Source organism: Triturus cristatus, chromosome 1_2 (assembly GCF_964204655.1).
Source record: "Triturus cristatus chromosome 1_2, aTriCri1.1, whole genome shotgun sequence".
In the NCBI taxonomy this organism is placed as follows: domain Eukaryota; kingdom Metazoa; phylum Chordata; class Amphibia; order Caudata; family Salamandridae; genus Triturus; species Triturus cristatus.
In genome coordinates this window covers 1,143,670,693-1,143,688,004 of record NC_140580.1, presented here as the reverse complement: position 1 = coordinate 1,143,688,004, position 17,312 = coordinate 1,143,670,693, and the positions used below count along the sequence as shown (strand labels likewise).

The 17,312-nt window shown below is 50.6% G+C and overlaps 1 protein-coding gene across 2 annotated transcripts in view; it reads right to left on the bottom strand.

The window, feature by feature from the left end:
* The window catches only part of TSC1 (TSC complex subunit 1), a 296,095-nt gene that overhangs the window by 102,914 nt on the left and 175,869 nt on the right, over positions 1 to 17,312 (bottom strand). For both annotated transcript variants that reach the window (XM_085613904.1, XM_085613905.1), the window contains exons 11-13: positions 11,998 to 12,092; positions 1,926 to 1,980; positions 1,206 to 1,310 (exon numbers count right to left, since the gene is read on the bottom strand). In XM_085613904.1, the coding sequence (XP_085470030.1) occupies positions 1,206 to 1,310; positions 1,926 to 1,980; positions 11,998 to 12,092 (255 nt within the window). The remainder of the gene's footprint in view (positions 1 to 1,205; positions 1,311 to 1,925; positions 1,981 to 11,997; positions 12,093 to 17,312) is intronic.

Sequence of the window (17,312 nt, the reverse complement as noted above, 5' to 3'; positions counted from 1 at the left end):
GGGCCGTGAGTCACTTTATAGCATCTGGGCGTGGCGGGAAGAGGGCACAGCTGATGGCGATTGCGGGGCTGCTGGTCCTCGCAGTCCCGTCGTTAATACCTTCCCAGCGGTAGCGTGCAAAGGCGTATGTTCTCCTGAGGCAAGTGGAAAGGTCAGTGACACCAACACCAGGACCAAGGGTATTCGTAGATTAAAAGATTCAGGCACTCTGGCTCTCCCTTCACGAACGGCACCCATGCGGTTTGTCATTTTGGATGATTCTTGAACTTTCTCAAAGGTTTCTTGAGACTACTCCAACTTTCCCTATGGACATTCACCACAGCCTCGCTGTGCAGACAAGCCCTTCCGTATACTGGTTCCTCTGGTACAGGTGATCTCTCCATTTGGTTTTAAAGGTCCCCTTTTCGCCGATAACTCTTTCAACTGAAAGTCCATTACTGTCACATCATTACAAGGATACACACAGCTGCAGTCACAAAACTTTCTAAACCGATTTCGAGTTTCCACACTTGCCATTAACACAAGAACCAGTTCACCATCACATCAGCCACTAAATCTGCCTTGCCCCACACATCCTCAATGTTAGCCAATTACTGCACTACCACTAGCTCCAAACACACTGATTCTAAATAAAAGCTTTGCTTGATTCTAAATAAAAGCTTTGCTGCAGTAATCCAAATGCTTAGCACCTTGCTACCCTTCGAGAAAGTTGACAAAAGTTAAATGACAAACTCACACAGCTATTCTCCCATTAACACCACTTCTGCTCACAAACCCAGACATGCATCCTAACCCCAGAGTACGCTTAGCAGTTTCCAAAGTAATCTCATCATGCTAGGCTCTGGTTAAGACCTCACACACTGCTCGATGAGAACAATCACCGGCAACTGCAGGAACAACCCTGCAGTCCCCTCCATATATTCATCCATGCTGTTTGGAACACTCCATAAATACACACAACTAGATGTCAAGCACACAAACAAAAAGACTGAAGACAAACCATATCAAGTGAAGACAAAATATATATTTTCTCTGTGCTATGTTTAAATTAAGCTTTTATGCAGCAAAAGACTTTCCATCCTCCCCACATCAAAAGCTAATTTAAATCTGTGCAACAAATGTACCACTGGAGGGTGGGGCCAGTCAGCAATTTTTAGGCTTCCCCTTTCAAAGTAGGTGCACAGACAAGCGCTCACAACACTCACCTTCCTCGTGGTCTTTCTCGCTACTGTCCTGAGAGGAAACCAGGCCTTCAATCACTCTGGGAAGCTCGCTAAGAGTCACTGTTTTTTGGGTTCCACCAGATTCATCTGAATGAATGAAAATGTAATTTAATATACTCTGTAAACTCAGTACAACAAATGTGTGTGTGTGGTGTGGGGGAGGGTGTTTGATCAGAGTAGAGAATTGTAGATGTTAATGAGCCACTTCATAACTAGGAAGAGAAAACATTCAGCATCTGTTGCCCTTCCCTTATGGTTTCAGACCATGCAAATTCCCCTTTTCATTAATTAATTACTTGTTCGCTAAGCTATGATACTATAGTTTGAGAGTCAGTGGTGCCTCCCCAGTTACCGAAGTGGGGCTCACCCATCAGCTGCAAGTGCACTATACCCTAGTCAGGCAGTTAATTTCTAGCAATTTCCAAATCAAACATTTTCAAATTAAAAACCTCAACACAATATGCTTCAAAGTATAACTTAAGCTGTGACTTATTACAATAAGTGGTATGACTTTCTTCTCGGGGGGCCACTACCTCCCTACTCTGGGCATCACCAGGTTCCCATTTCACAGGTATACAACCTGCCACGCCTGGTGGGTGTTATGTTTACAACTCTAAAGCAGCTTTGGTGATAAACACTGCGGCCCAATGTCACAAGGGGTCAATGTAGGGGTGAGTCAGAGCACCATGGTCCACTGCCTACCTGCACTGTGCTGGTCTCGGTGCTGGAATGCTCTTTCTGGATCTTTCCGCTCATCCTGAAATGTAACAAAGAGACATGTATGAAATATTCCTTTCCTTCAATGAAACAGGTACCTTACTCAATCTATGCCCCGAAATAATAAGAACTTTCAGCAACACAAGAAGTGATTTGAGAAGAATATGCAGAGCTGTTAAAGAACCAGAAGCATTGAGGAAGTCTGTTGGAGCTGCATGCGCAGCCCAGTGGGGAAGCATTCGAGTTGTACATGCAGAGCTGTGTGTGGTGGTGTATTAGTGCAAAACAACAAGAGGTGCAGCATTCTCGCCAGGAAGAAGTATCGTCGAAGATGCAGTGCCTCTGCAAGTACCAGCAGGAGCAGAAATGAAGCAGCCACCCAGGGCAACAATATAAATGTTTCAGGATAATTCGGAGAAGTTGTCCGACCATCATATAGCATGTTGTGATGCAATTCATTCAGATATAAACTGCTTTACTAAATGTGTGTGCATTTCACTGATCTTTGACATAAAAGCAAGGAGTCCTTTTCGATAGGAGTGAATCCTTCACTGAAAAGAAGTTTGAAACGAAAGGAGGTTTCCTTCTTTATTTAGAAATCTGTTTATTAAGTTGTAAGTTGCAGTGAAAATCATACGATACATCTTAGAATGGCAGAGAGCATAATTACAGCTGGTGCACAGCAACATCGCAGAACACATCACATAGAATCATAACACTGTGCACCGGTCAAGTGGCATTTAGCATTGATTAAAGTTGTAACCTGTGAGTCTGCGAGGAAAACTATCATTACGCGCAATGTTGTAGTCCCATCACTAGCGGAAAGCGTCAAGTCGCAGTCACTTTTGCCAAAGACGTATGTTTCCCAGTGCACCCCCAGATCGATATTCAAACATCGCTGAACTGCCCATCCTACAACTGGGGGACTGTCCCTTCTACAACCTTTCAACTAAAACAACAACATCCAACAGCAGCTCACAAGTTTAATTCCAGATGCCCTTCTCCCTCGAACCCCCCCCCCACCCCCGGTAAGCCCCCCCCTCCGGCCTCCCACCCCCAGGAACGTCACACCCACTATCATCCGAGTCGCGGCATGCATGGTCGCCGATATCAATTCAGGCACCCCCCGCGCCGCCCCAGCCCACCAGATCGGACAGCCCCCCTGCGCCTAACGCGGCTCCTGCTACTCGCTACCGTCCCCAGCCAGGGCCGTCCCATCGGGCCGTAACAGGACCTGCAGCATCTCTCCCCATTGGGATGCGATTGGTGTCACCCGGAGGCCCAGTGTTTCCTCCCTCCGAAGTGCCACCTCCTCCGCCTTGGCCCAGACCAGAAAAGAGCCGCGCCACGCCCGTGCAAGCAGCGCCGCGTCTGCCTTCCAGCGCTTAGTGATAAGTCGCTTTGCTACTATGATCCCCAGGTCTATAAAACGAGAGGCAACCTTAACCACGGGCGACCGATGAAAGAGGTGTAACAGGTAAGTAGGCCATTCAGGGGGAATCTCTCGTCCCGTGCACTCGCGGAGCATCTCGTGTACCACCTGCCAGTATGCACTCAGTCCCGGGCAACCCCACAACATGTGAAGCAGATCAGCATCAACCTCTGCGCAACGGGGACAGCTTGCGTCCACACGGTGGAAATATCCATTAATGGCAGCTGGCGTTAGGTAGGCCCTGTGCAAGACGAAAAACTGTATTTGGCGGAATCTCATATTTCTCGGCACCCTCCTTGGCCCCTGCAGCACCCTATCCCATTCTTTATCCACCATGGGGCGGGCAAGGTCCGCCTGCCACTTCTTGCGTAATGCCCCCAGGCTTGGCGCTGCGTGTGTGCGTAAGGCCGCGGCAAACCATCGAATCAGGTGCCCTCCTCGGCCCAAGACATGCAATATCTACATCACCAAGTGCTGCTCCGGCTCCTCCCGCAAGTTTCCCCAGTGCCCCGCCAGTGTCTCCATCAGTGCCCGATGGCGGAGAAATTGGCCCCGCGCCAGCCCCGTCTCCTCCGCAAGGGTCTCAAATGGCAAAAGCACTCCCTCACGGAACAGGTCCTCTAGGGTGTGGATATCAGCCGCATGCCAGTCCCTCAGTTCCACGGCTTCAAGCGTGTCCTGACCACAAGGAGAACCCTCCAGGGGTATAGCCGGGGCATAAGGGATCCTAGTACTGGTGAGCCGGAGGCTTCTGCGGTAGCATTTACACGCCACTGCTAACAGCACAGGCAGCAAAGCAGCCGTCGTCGGGTGAAAGATCCGTAGGAGCTCTGCCAACTCCAGCGGAGGGCTCCCCGCCGTCGCAGTGTCCTCCCGACATTTGTCCGCCAGCCACCGGGCCACCCATTGTAACTGCGCCGCCAAATAGTAATGTTCCAGACAGGGCATCGCGAGCCCGCCCTGGCCTACGGGGATGCATAGCTTGGGCAGCGCGACCCTATGGCGTGCCGCTCCCCACACAAAGTCCCGGAGGGATCGCATGTGGCTGGTGAAAAAAGACGCCGGTATGTACAGCGGCAAATTGGCAAAGTAGTACAACAGACAAGGCAGCACCACCATCTTGACAAGCGCTATTCGTCCAGTGACCGACAGGGCAAGCGTACTCCAGAATGCCATCTGAGACCGAATCGCCATCACGGCTCGTCCCAGGTTGCCTTCCACCAGGTCTTCTGGCCTGCGATAGACTTGGACTCCCAAGTAACGAAAGGTGTCCGATTGCCACTGCACTCGCACCCCACCAAGTTGGTAGTCGGGGTCCTGAGTGTCGCCCCTGAACGCATATAGGCAGGATTTGGCTGCATTCACCCGGAGTCCCGAGAGCTGTTCAAAAGGTAGCCAGGACACGTTCCAGCCCCACAGGGATAGAAGACACGTCTCTGACAAAGACTAGGAGATCATCCGCATAAAGGGACACCTGGTGTACCGCATCTCCCAGCGGAATGCCGTCCGCCAAGTCCCTCCGGAGTGTTGCCGCTAACGGCTCCATTGCGAGTGCAAACAGGAGGGGTGACAGCGGACAGCCCTGCCTGGTGCCACGGCCGATTTTGATGGGGTCCGAGATGTACGGGCCAGTGCGCACTCTCACCGTTGGGCCTTTATACAGAAGTGCCGCTAGTTGGAGAAAGCCAAGCCCCAATCCAAATCTCGACAGCGTGGTCACCAGGTACCCCCACTCCAGACAATCAAATGCCTTCTCCAGGTCTAAGATTAGGCAGCCCGCCCGAGGCCAGAGTCGGGTGCTCTCCTCCATCACTCGGAAGAACCGCCGCAAGTTGAGGGAAGTGCTGCGCTTGGGCACAAAGCCGTTTTGATCACTGTGCACCAGTGTGGGCACCACCGGCGCCAACCTCTCCGCCAGTATCTTCCCCAGGATTTTATAGTCCGTGTTGAGCAGGGCGAGCGGGCGGTAAGATCCCAACTGGACGGCGTCGCGTCCCGGCTTAAGTAGGGAAATCAGGTAGGCCTCTTTCATCGACTCCGGTAGTGTGCCGTTCTCTAGTGCAGTTAAGTAAAGGCTGTGGAGTTTAGGTATCAGAGACTCTCGGTACGATTTGTAGTACTCCGCCGGTAGCCCGTCCGGCCCCGGCGCCTTCCCCGTCGCCAACAAGGAGATAGCATCTCCTATCTCTTCTACTGAGGGGGGGCATTCCAGGGAGGCATGATGCTCCTCCGGGACCACGGGCAGTTCTAGAGCCTCCAGGAACCCATCTAAGTCATATTCTCGTCTCCTCCCAGTCGACCTGTACAGAGTGGTATAGTGCGCCGTGAATGCCTGGTGAATTTCCCATTGGGTGTGGACCAGCGTGCCGTCCGGGCCAGTAATGGCACCTATTGGGGCACGAGCGGTCTCCTGCCTGATCAGCCAGGCCAGGAGTCGCCCAGCCCTGTCCGACGTGGCATGTACCCGAGCGGAGTGAGCCGCATAGTTAAGGCAGCGTAGCCGGTCTAGAAGTGCGGTATGGCGTGCCCGGAGCTCCAATAGGCAGCCCGGGTCCACGCCACCACCCTCCCCAAGCGATTCACAGGAGAGGCGGCGGGACTCCAGGGCGGCAAGATCCTGCGACAGCTGCCTACGAATGTTCCATGTCGCACCCAAGCAGTGCCCTCTAATATACACTTTATGGGCGTCCCATTCCAGCAGCTCACTATCCGTGGAGCCCTCATTAAGGTCAAAGTATTGGTCAATCGCTGTACCCAGGGAGGTACGAAACTCCGAATCTTCCAAGGTCACCGTCTGAAGGCGCCAGGTCGGAACAGGAGGTCTATCCGTCCGCCACCGGAGTCCCAGGATGAGGGGATTGTGGTCCGAGTGTGTCCGGCCCATATATTCCGCTCGAGTCACCCACGGAAGCACCGAACGGGTGCCCACCACCCTGTCCAACCGAACATGGAGGCCGTGAACCGCCGAGTAGAATGAATACACGCGGTCGTCCGGGTGGACGCTCCGCCACAGGTCAATCAAGGTCCAATGCGACAACCAGGTGGCCAGGGCCCTGGCGTTCGACCCCACCTGAGTGCCCCGCAGGGGCGGGAAGGACTGGTCCAAATATACATCAAGTACGGAATTAAAATCTCCCCCCAGGAGCCAGGGAAGGCCAGCGTATGGTGCCAGCACCGCCGATAGACTGGCCAGATAGGAGGACGGATCTACATTTGGCGCGTAAAGAGACCCCAGTAGCACCTGTTGCCCATCAACCCTCCCATGCACCGGGGTGTACCTCCCCTCCGGGTCCACCAACACCTCCAAGCAGACAAACGGGGTACCCGCCCGTACCCATATCAGCGTGCCTCTAGCGTGTGCCGAGCATGTAGTGCCATACACCTGTCCCATCCATCGCATGCGCAGCCTTCCCAGTTCCCTCAACGTCATGTGCGTTTCCTGCAGGAGAGCTATAGCCACCGCGTGTCGCTGCATGTATGCATAGACTGAGTACCTACGCGCCGGCGTATGCATACCGCGGACATTCCACGTGACTACATTTGTAACAGCCATGAGTAAAGCCGAATCGCGAGCCCGTGGCGGGGGCCAGGGGCGCCTCCCCAGGGCAGGAGGCAGAGGGCCTTCACTGGACTATGTAGTGAGCTGCATAGATAACCCAACAAAACAACAACGCAGAAACATACTATCGTGTATGTGAACAGGCCAAAGTAACTATCAGGGCAAATCCCTCTAAAGGTATTCGTCCAAACCATGAGGCAATGCTCACAATACTTAACTTAGCCTAATTGTGGCTAATGGGGCGGGCGAGTGGTGGCCGCTGCGTATGTGTGCTCCCCTACGAGGTGCCTGTGTACATGTGGTGCAAGAGGCTCCCATTCCCGTGGCGCAGCATAAGTCCAAGGAGTGCGTGACCCCCATAACATAAACCCCCAGGTGTGCACGTCTGTCACCTCATGTGTTCCCCCTGCTACGGAGGAACACCAGCCCTGCCGCCTCCCCGTCTCAGCCCCCCCGCCAACCCCCCAGAGGTCCAAAAACAAGTCCCCTCCTGTCCATATCTCACCACTCCGTCGGCCACGCAGGCTCGGGCCAAGCGGCGTCAGTCTGCAAGAGTCAGGGCCCGTTTCTGGGGAGTACCCGTGGCGATGACTTCGACCCCCCCTCCCCGGCACTGTTCTACATCACATGGTCTGATGTCTGTGGGGTGACCAGGGGCATCAGCTGGTCATCCGATATCTTGGTGGACGGGGAAGAGGAGCCGCTAGCCATCAGTCCGCCATGTTCCTGGGCAGCCTCTCCACTCCTGCTGTCCGGGGACCCGAGAGTAGCCACCGCCGCTAACGCTTCTCGCCGTTCCATTCTGCTCTTCTCTGGGCTGGGAGCCACCCCCAGGCTCCGCCCCTCTTCTCGCCGGTGTCCTCTCCCCCTGCGCTGCCGAGACCTCCTGCCACGCCGCGGAGCCACTTCCACGCCCTGCGGCCGCCGGCCATCACTGCGCCCAGTGTCCTCCAGCCAGTCCCAGACCTAGGATGGGGTATCAAAGAAGCGGGTGCCGTCAGTGGTGACCACCCGTAGACGTGAAGGGAACAGAAGGGCGTATGAGATCTCCAACTCCCGCAGGCGGCGCTTCACCGCCAGATAATTACTGCGGCGTTTCTGTACCAAGGCGGTGTAGTCTGGGAAAAATTGTACCTGTCCACTGCCAACGGCGATGTCGCCAATCCTCCAGGTCTCACGGAGCACTACGTCTCTGTCCCTGTAATTAAGGAGCTTAAACAGGAAGGGCCTTGGCCGAGATCCGGGGCTGGACCTCTGTGTTGGAACCCTGTGGGCCCGTTCCACTACGAAGTGCGACGAGAGCTTCTCGGGTCCGATCAAAGTGCGCAGCCATTCCTCCACGTAATGTTCCGGCTGCCGCCCCTCCACTCCCTCCGGCAGGCCCACCACGCGCACATTGCTGCGTCGTGAACGTCCTTCGGCATCGTCCACGCGATCTTCCAAGACGTGGACGCGGTCAATCAGGTCTTGGAGGGCGGCCATATGGGTGGCCACAACCGGTTGTACGTCCTGCAGAGTCTGCCCCTGTAGCGCCACCTTGTCTGCTAACTTGCGGTGATCCGCGTGGAGCAACGTGAAGTCGACCGTGACCTTATCTATACGGGCCTCCAAGGATGATCTCGTTTGCTCGAGTGAGGAACCGATCCGCTCCACTGCGGCCAATACAGAATCCAGCTTAGCCGCCAGCAGTTCAGTGTGTGGGGCCGCAGCAGGGTCCCCAGGCGTCGCGACCCGGCCTGGGCCGGCCGTCGGTGTCTGGCCATCCCTCGGGGCATTGTTCAGCCGACCCATGACCAGCTGCTGTGCAGTGGGCATCCGCCCGCAGTCTGGGCGACCAGCGACCAAGTTCAGCTTAGTCTGAGCAGGCCTTTTCCCCCCTCAACGTCTCAGTCTCTGCCGGCTCACTGCCACATCCGCGAGCCCACAGCCCCAGCAAGATGGGGGCGGGGGGAAGATGTCTCGATCCGTCTCGTTCCACCAGGCGGCCACTGGCTGGGTGACGCAGACCCAGACACCTCCGAGGCGCAGGTCTGCCGCGGCTCCTGAAGGCCACTCACCACACTCCCACGCGGTCTTCCGCAATCTCACTCCGCACGTGGGAACCGCCACGTCCAGGAGTCCGGATTCAGCCGGCGCTGTACCCCGCAACGAGGCACAACCGGCAGAGGGGCGCAAGGACACCACCAGCAATGAGCCTGCTCCAATCGTCGCGCTCCCAGTGCCTGTAGCGTGGAGAACAGCGAGGCATCCGCGAAATGCGGGCACCGGGCAGCGTCTCGCACTCCGGCCCCCCGTCACCTCCACAGCCTTCCTCCGCAAGGGCCGAGCGTCCAGGGGCACAGTTACTGCCGGGCCAGGGCCGCCCCCCGTGCCTGCCTCCGTCTGCGTGGGGCAGGCAGCCGGGCGCCGCAACAAGAAGCACAGTACCACTCCACGATGGGGCTATCACGCTCCGTCGGGCTCGGGACCGCAGGACGTCTCCCGCCTAAGCGTCAGGCGTGTCTCACTTCCACCATGTCCGGCCAGAATATCCTCGGCCCAAAGGTCGGCTGCGTCCTTCTCCCCCAGCGTAGGTCACCTCCCGCTCCGGCGAGCTCTCCGGTGTCGGCTTGCACCGCGTGTGCACTAGGCTTGAACCCACCCGCAGACTTGCAGCACCGTCCCAGGGGCTCGATCTTCAGCGCGCCGCTCTGTCACCACTTCCGGCGCGGCCCAGGGAGCTCCCGCGAAGCCGCGGCGTGTAGTCAGGCGCGCGGCCGAGCGCCGAGCTCCAGCCCCACCACTCTGTCACCGGCCGCAGCCCGCAGACGGTCCCAGCCGCCCACACAGAGTCCCCGCGTGCCGGTCGCCACGCCGATGCGTCGGGGTGTGGAAGGGCCGCCTCCGCCTTAGTTCACTGCACCCGGGAGGAGCCCCCGGCAGGAGAATTCTCAGGATGTCGGCACCAACACTGCGGAGCTCTACAGTTTGGCGGCCATCATGGTCGCGCGTCACGCCACGCCCCCCCAAGGAGGTTTCCTTCTTTAGATGACAATTAATAAGTTTCAAGGTATCTTCATCCAAGAGTGAAAATACTTCTAGGTAACATCAGGTCATGGACTCATCAGCTGGGTACAGGATATACAGCTATAGTGATTGGATTCTATGAATGAGACTGATGGATACACATCTATGGACCTGAGGGGAAACCCAGTCACAGAGAGGATAACAGTTAGTTACTCTGGTTAAAAAGAAACAGTTACTTCCCTACACTTTCTGGAGGATACTTCATCTAGCCGCAGATTCCTCACCCTCAGAATATCCCAGAGGTGCCAGACTCAAATTCGCCTGACCCAGGAAGATGAAGGGCAAAGAAGAGCAGAAGAACACAAGAACTGAAGACTGTAGACTTGGCGCCAAACCCTGCCTGCTTCTGTATAGACAACTGCAAAGACCAGACTTGTCCTGCAGCTGTGCATCCTCCAAAAGCCTCAGAATGCTGCCAGCACTTTGCCAACCATCAGCATTTCCTTTGAAGTGGAGGAGCCACTTGCCTGCAGGCACCGATGGCAACATCCGGTTCCCAGATCTGCTGACAACCGGGTCCACGGACACAGCAGCAGCCCAGGTGGAGGTCACCATGCTCCAGGAGATCAGATGAGTCTCCCCACTAAGTCGGGAGATGCCAGGACCCCTAGGACCTACCCTAGACAAATACCCAGAGAAATTGGACAGCTTGCAGCAACCAACGCTTATTTGAAGCCCAATCCAGACTCCCACCACCACAAAGACCAACCAGCCGACGAGGGACGTCAGAATCAGAGGCCAGCACCGAAAGTGGCCCAGCTGTCCTGTTTTGCAGGTCTGACCGAGAGTGCCTTTGATACACGGGCCCAGGCGACCAAAACTCTGCATCCGAGCTCCCTGGCCTGGCACATGAACACCAACTGTGTGTCCCTGTTGCGAAGACCCTCACGAACTGAGCCCCCGGTTGTGTCCCCAAGCTCCCCTCTGCAGCAGTTTCTAGGTGCCCCCTCCCCCCTTTTGCCTACAGTGTAGCGTGCAAGGCTACCAACCCTTCCAGCACCTCTGCACCTGGGCACTCCAGGGCAGATGAACTTGAACTGCTTGTGGCACTTTGGACCCTGCCCCCCCACCATAAGTTCTTAAGAGGACTTATGGTGACGGGGCGGTGGGGAAGGAGGGGGGCATTACCGTGTAAAGTGGATTTGAGTGAACACTGTTGCTTACCTGCAAAAAACTGATTAACTGAAAAGTATTTACTCCATAAAAAAGTTATTAGTGTTAAAATAAATATAAAAATACTTATTTTTCTAAATTGTTCACCAGCTTCTCCTTGAGTATGTGTCTCATTTTTTGACTCTGTGTTCAACAAATACATTAACACAACTATATTAAGCCTAGACTGCTCGCCCCCACTGCCACAAAAGAGCATTTGGATTATTAATTTAAGCTCTGTAGGCCAATAAGGGTTGTCTGGACTTTCTACAGTATACCTAATTTTGGTACACTACATAAAATGCCAGCTTCCTACAATAAGATATTCAAGTCTGAGATATTCAAGCCCACCACGCCAGCAGTGCAGTGCGGTGGATGTGAACATCACGTTCATGGCATTGTAGGGGCTTAAATATCAAAGGTACTCACTCTTGCTCAAGGGCTCTGGGATTCTGCACATAGAAGAGCTAGTCAGTGTTCATAAAGATACCAAAACGAAGGACCGCAGCGGCAAGTGACGCAGCACACAAGTCTACACTCACAGCTATGTTGTAATCTGAGCAGACTGATGCCCTCACATTTCTTCTTGTAAAGTTGTCCCTTGTCCTACAGAGGAATTCTATCCAGTCCTTTTACACTTAAAAACATTAAGTAAGCTGGACTTCAAAGGAAGAATGGACTTCTTGTCAAAGTAGCCTTAATACAGTTAGCTGAGAAAGTAGGACGGGTTGGAAAGCACAATCACATAGCTGTCAACACTAACAAAGGTGAGGGTGGACTTCTGCAAAACATATCCAGGACTTTTCCTGTGAGCTAGGAAATTTGTGCTCTTGAAACAGACGGCTAACCTTCTTTACGTGTGCGGTATGGGTCTGCTCATCCATAAGACAGGACGGAGGGGGAGAAACAGCAGGAGTCCCAGATGGTGTGCCTTTTCCACATGCTGTAAAGAAGAGTAGAGAGAAGAAGAAACACTGAATTGGCTATCTTGTATCATGCAATCTTGAAGAAAAAAAACCTGATTAAATTGTCCTTGTCATTGTGTATTTAGTAAGGTAAGTAATGTGAAGCGATGAAGTACAGAAAGAAAGTCTAGCCAGCTGCCACACCTCAGCAGAGATAGGAGGGTTACATGTAATACAGGAACGTAACCTTTTCCTTTTGTAGAATCAACCTATACTATATTCAGATGCTGAACATCAAATGAAACGCTGTACTCCCATACCCCATCAAAGGAGGGGAGGAGAGTGTAGGTGGTAGCATACAGATTCTTTGAAGTACTCTGCTGCATGGCCGCCTTCCGTTTCACTTGAATAGCAACACAGTGATAGTCAGTGAAAGTAGGAACCAAGGACCTAGTGATCCTCCACAGATCACTGAGTGAAACCAAGAGTTAGGAATGTTGTTTTCTTGTGTATGCTGTCTGAAGTAACTTAATGAATAATACAAATGTAACCACTGGATAACACAACAAAATGCCTTTTCATTGGCATGCAAAAGAAGTTTGCCGTGTGTTTCTGAATTCCTTAGTTCTCTACTGACAAAACGTGATGCTCAAACTCAGGGTGTGCACAGTGCCCCTTTGACTGCCCTTTAGGGACAAGTATCAAAAGGCAATTCAAGCGATTTCAAGCACACACTTCCATTTAAATAATGAGCATGCATAGCAAACACGTCTTTGTGCATCTGCTAATACGGTTGCTGAAATTCAAGCCCTTAACATTGTTAACTGCTTATGGAGAGATGTTGCAATCAGGAAAGTCACTTTCAACGTTAAGTATTTGGGAGAACAGCTGTACAGTGGCTCTAATGGATGGGAACATCAGGAAAGTGAGAATCATATTCGGTGCAGTCTAACCGTGCAACTCGTTTAACTTCCTCTAAAAACCTCCGAGTACGTGGTCAGTTCTTCAATGAATCATTGCTGGAAACTTGGAACCCCTTCTAAGTAATTTCTAGGATTTGAATCTCAAAACAATACAGAGAATCTCAGAAAAAGCAAAACACAAATTATGAAATATTTTAATTAATTCACAAACAAAAACATGCAGATATCTAAATTTAATTTGGAAGGCCAGAAGTGCTTCATTTGAGGTTACCCGTTGCCGATACTAGATTCTTGTCTCTGTACTTACACTGCTCCCGGAAAGCAATACAAGGATAACTTAATTTTTAGCATTCAATTTTAAATTCCTTTACATTTACAGTGCATTTTCAATTATCCTTTTTAATGTGTGTATACTTTAGTAATGCGTTACTATTTAGTTTTCCTAACCGACACAAACTCCTTGAGTAGCCGTTGCGGGACCCCAAACGTCAGTGGACCACGGGTTAGGAATTACTGCTAGGTTACACGATTTACTGGCAGGATGCTGGGAATGGTGCCTTCTTTTCCTGGGCAAACAGCCACAAATCACTTCTGCTTTGAACTTTCTTCAGCTACAAGAGGCCGTGGCACAGCAAACATCTTCGCAACGTTAAGACTTCAGGAGCCATGGTGTGAAGTTAAGCAACTCTGGGCTACTGACTTGACTCTTGTGGACTAATAAAAGATGTGGATTTACTGGGAGTAAATAATAAAGGGAGGGACAAGGAGTTGTTTAGATAGGTCCAGCACCCACGCTTCCAAGGAAAACCTTGCAAAAAAAGTGGGGTGCAATTCCTTGAGGGAAGAAGGATAACAGAGGAGAGAATGAGCGTTCATGGGTGGATGCGAAGAAATATCCAGAAGGACCATTTAGAGGTTAGCGAGAGACAGGGGGGGAGGGGGGGGGGGAAGGGGAGACCAGGTGCTCCGATCTGAATGCCCTTACACCCCCAGGAGGGTGCCATGCTTCATCATAGGCTGCGCCCAGTTGTGCCGGTGTTGCAATGCTATACGGACCCCTCAGTAGGGGCTCTTTGCCTTTGTATTGCCCGTTTTTTAAAGCCTACTAGAATACAGGGTGTCTCACTATTGCGGTATTAGTGGCATGTTCAATGCACTTTACTGTTTATTAAATGTTTCTTTCAAACAAATTCTTACGTGTGCCATAAGCCACAGATGAACAATTTTATACCTTGTATGTACCACTACGGGCACAGCGTTTACCAATGGGCAGTGTTGTGCCGGTTCCCTAAACTCTGTTGACAGTGCTTGCCAAAACTGGCATTGTTCTTATGGCTGTCTCACCATCTCTCCCTACACAGGTTAGATCTTTCTTCCTACACCGCAGCAGATTCAAAAGCACTGTTCTGGATTGGGAAACAACCATTGCAACACGGATGTTACATGGCACATGCTTTTATCACGCATGCCTTTACAACTAATTTAGTTGAAAGGTAAGCATAGGGTTTAAGGTGCAAATGTTAATTTTAGGGTTCAGGGTGGGTATGGGTTTTAGGGTAGCAAGGGTAATTTTAGGGCTCGCAGTGGGTATGGGTTTTGGGGTGCCAAGGGTAATTTTGGGGTTCAGGGTAGGAATGGGTTTTGGGGTGCCAGGTGGTAATTTTAGGGTTCAGGGTGAGTATGGGTTTTGGGGTGCCAGGGGTAATTTTAGGGTTCAGGGTGGGTATGGGTTTTTTGGTGGAAAGGGTCATTTTAAGGGGGGTAAAAACCTATATACATACATATACACACACATTACTTCCTTGCAGATTGTGAAATTATTACCATCTTACATACATGACACAAGACTTCATCAGAATAATATTGAATATACCGTGGGAATCTGACAGGTTGATGATGGTACTTGATGTAACAAGTTTATATACCTGCATTAATCATGCAAAACGGTATCCATGCGATACGTTACTTCCTCAAAGGCAGATCCCTGAAATACGCGGAACATAATGAAATGTTAATTGAGTTCCTCTCTTTCTGCTTAACTAATAACATCATTTTATTACAGAAACACTACAGACAGGTCATAGGGATGGCGATGGGCACCTGCGTCGCCCCCAGCTATGCGAACTTGTTTGTAGGCTGGTGGGAGAAGCAGGTGGCCTGGGTCAAATGTAACAACCACTGGGTCTCGTCTGTTGTTGGTTGGTACAGGTATATTGATGACCTTTTTATTCTCTGGAAAGGCTCAAGAGAGGAGGCAGAGTCCTATATTCAGGAATTAAATAATAACAGTTAATCTCCATTTCAGTGGACATATTAGTGCAACTGAAGTAGAGTTTCTTGATCTAAGAGTTTTTATTCAAGAAGGCGAAATCTGTACATCCCTATTTAGGAAAGAGACAGCGGGGAATTCGATCCTTGAGGCCCATAGCAACCACCCTAATTCTTTAAAGAATAGTATCCACTATGGGGAACTCTTGAGACTCAAGAGGAACTGTACTTGAGACAGTAATTTTCAAAAGGCTGCTGGTGAGGCCATAGACAGATTCACTGTGAGAGGATATTCACCATCACTATTGCAGAAAACTCTAGGTAGAGTGGAAAAGATTCCTAGACACACTCTGAGAGAGAAGATTCAGCCCAGTAAAGATCAAGGAGATACACCGAGATTTATTACAACAGTCGAGTGATTCAAATGCAGCAAGACAGATCATCTCACGCAACTGGCATATTCTTAAATCTGACACTGTGATGCGCAAAAGTTTATCTGACTATGATCAAATTACCCACAGGCGCAGTCGGTCCCTTAGGGACACTCTTGTACAGAGCCATTACAAAGGAATTACACAAAATCCAAGAATGACTAATTTAACTGGATTCTTTCCGTGTTCCAAATGTAAAGTGTGCAGGAACAGTCCTAAAACTCTTACATATGAGATCCCTGGCAAAAAACAGCATAGAACCAGTAATACATTTTTTACTTGCACTAATCCCTATTGCATTTATCGTTAAGTCTGCCCATGTAAAAAGTGCTATGTGGGTAATACTATACATCTAGTGAAATGCAGAATTTTAGAACACGCCAGGGCTATTGAGAAGAAAGACTTCTCGTACCCCGTGGCGAGACATTTCGCGAGTGTTCACCAAAGTGATAGAAATCTTCTACGTTTCTATTGTTTAGACCAGGTCTTTGCCCACGAACGGGGAGGCAACAGGGAATTGGACTCGAATCCAGTTATATAGTTGATTTGCAAACTAAAACGCCATTAGGATTGAAGGAAAAGGAATTAGCAATTCATCTAGGGTAGAGCCTGTAACACTGGAATGTCAGAAATGGATTTTGCTGTGTTTTGAAATTAAGAGCATTGGAAAAGGATTTACTGTGTTGATGATGGTGCTCTCCTATGTTGTAAGAGCAGTTATTTAATTTCAGATGTTCTCTCAAATTATGAGCGGTCATGCAGATGATTAATATAGTGGATTATGAGGTACATCATATCAAAAATTTATATATGTGCATACTAGGAGAGCAACTGTATCTCTGTTTTGTGATTGCCCATACAGGGCTCAATTTTGAATATTGGTTTTCAGCAAATGCCAACCAGTCTTATATTTTACAAGCAGTCCAAACATTATTTCTTATGGGCTGTTATCTAAAATAAGTTCGGAGAAATGATGAATTAGAACAGTTGTGATTATTTCATTAGACATAACAATTTATTTAATGTATTTGAGATAATCGTGCTTCCGAGATGGATTTAAAGGCACCACTATGAATTACTCCATTTGGTATCTCGAATGTTTATAATCCTGGTGAAAAGATGAATGATATTTTACAGCTGTAAGAATGATCAAATAACTGCTCATATAGAGCCATAATGTACTCTCGTATTCTTTGAATGTATCAATCACTGTGCTGCTTCGGCAATGTTTGTTCATCTGAAGATGGCGCCTGTGGTCTATACAGATTTGTTAGTCCGTTAATTATGTTGTTACTTTGAAGGCGCATACCGGAAAGGATTGCCTTTTTTGCTTTGTTGTGTTTATTTAAACAAGTTGTCACTCAGTCTCCACTTTCAGTGGAAAAAGGCGCTACGCCGAAACGCGTCCTGTCCCGCTTTAACTCTCGGTGAAATAAAATAAACCGAGATTACCCCTTGGCTGTGTGCGGTCTCCTCACTTCCTTGGTTGTGAGATTTTGAGCTGATAGATATATATATTTTTTTACCTTAAGCACTTTTACCAAGTGTATGCCTATACCACGCATGCCTTTGCATTGTAATGGCATGCGTGGTAATGGCATGCGTGGTAAAGGCATGCGTGGTAAAGGCATACGCG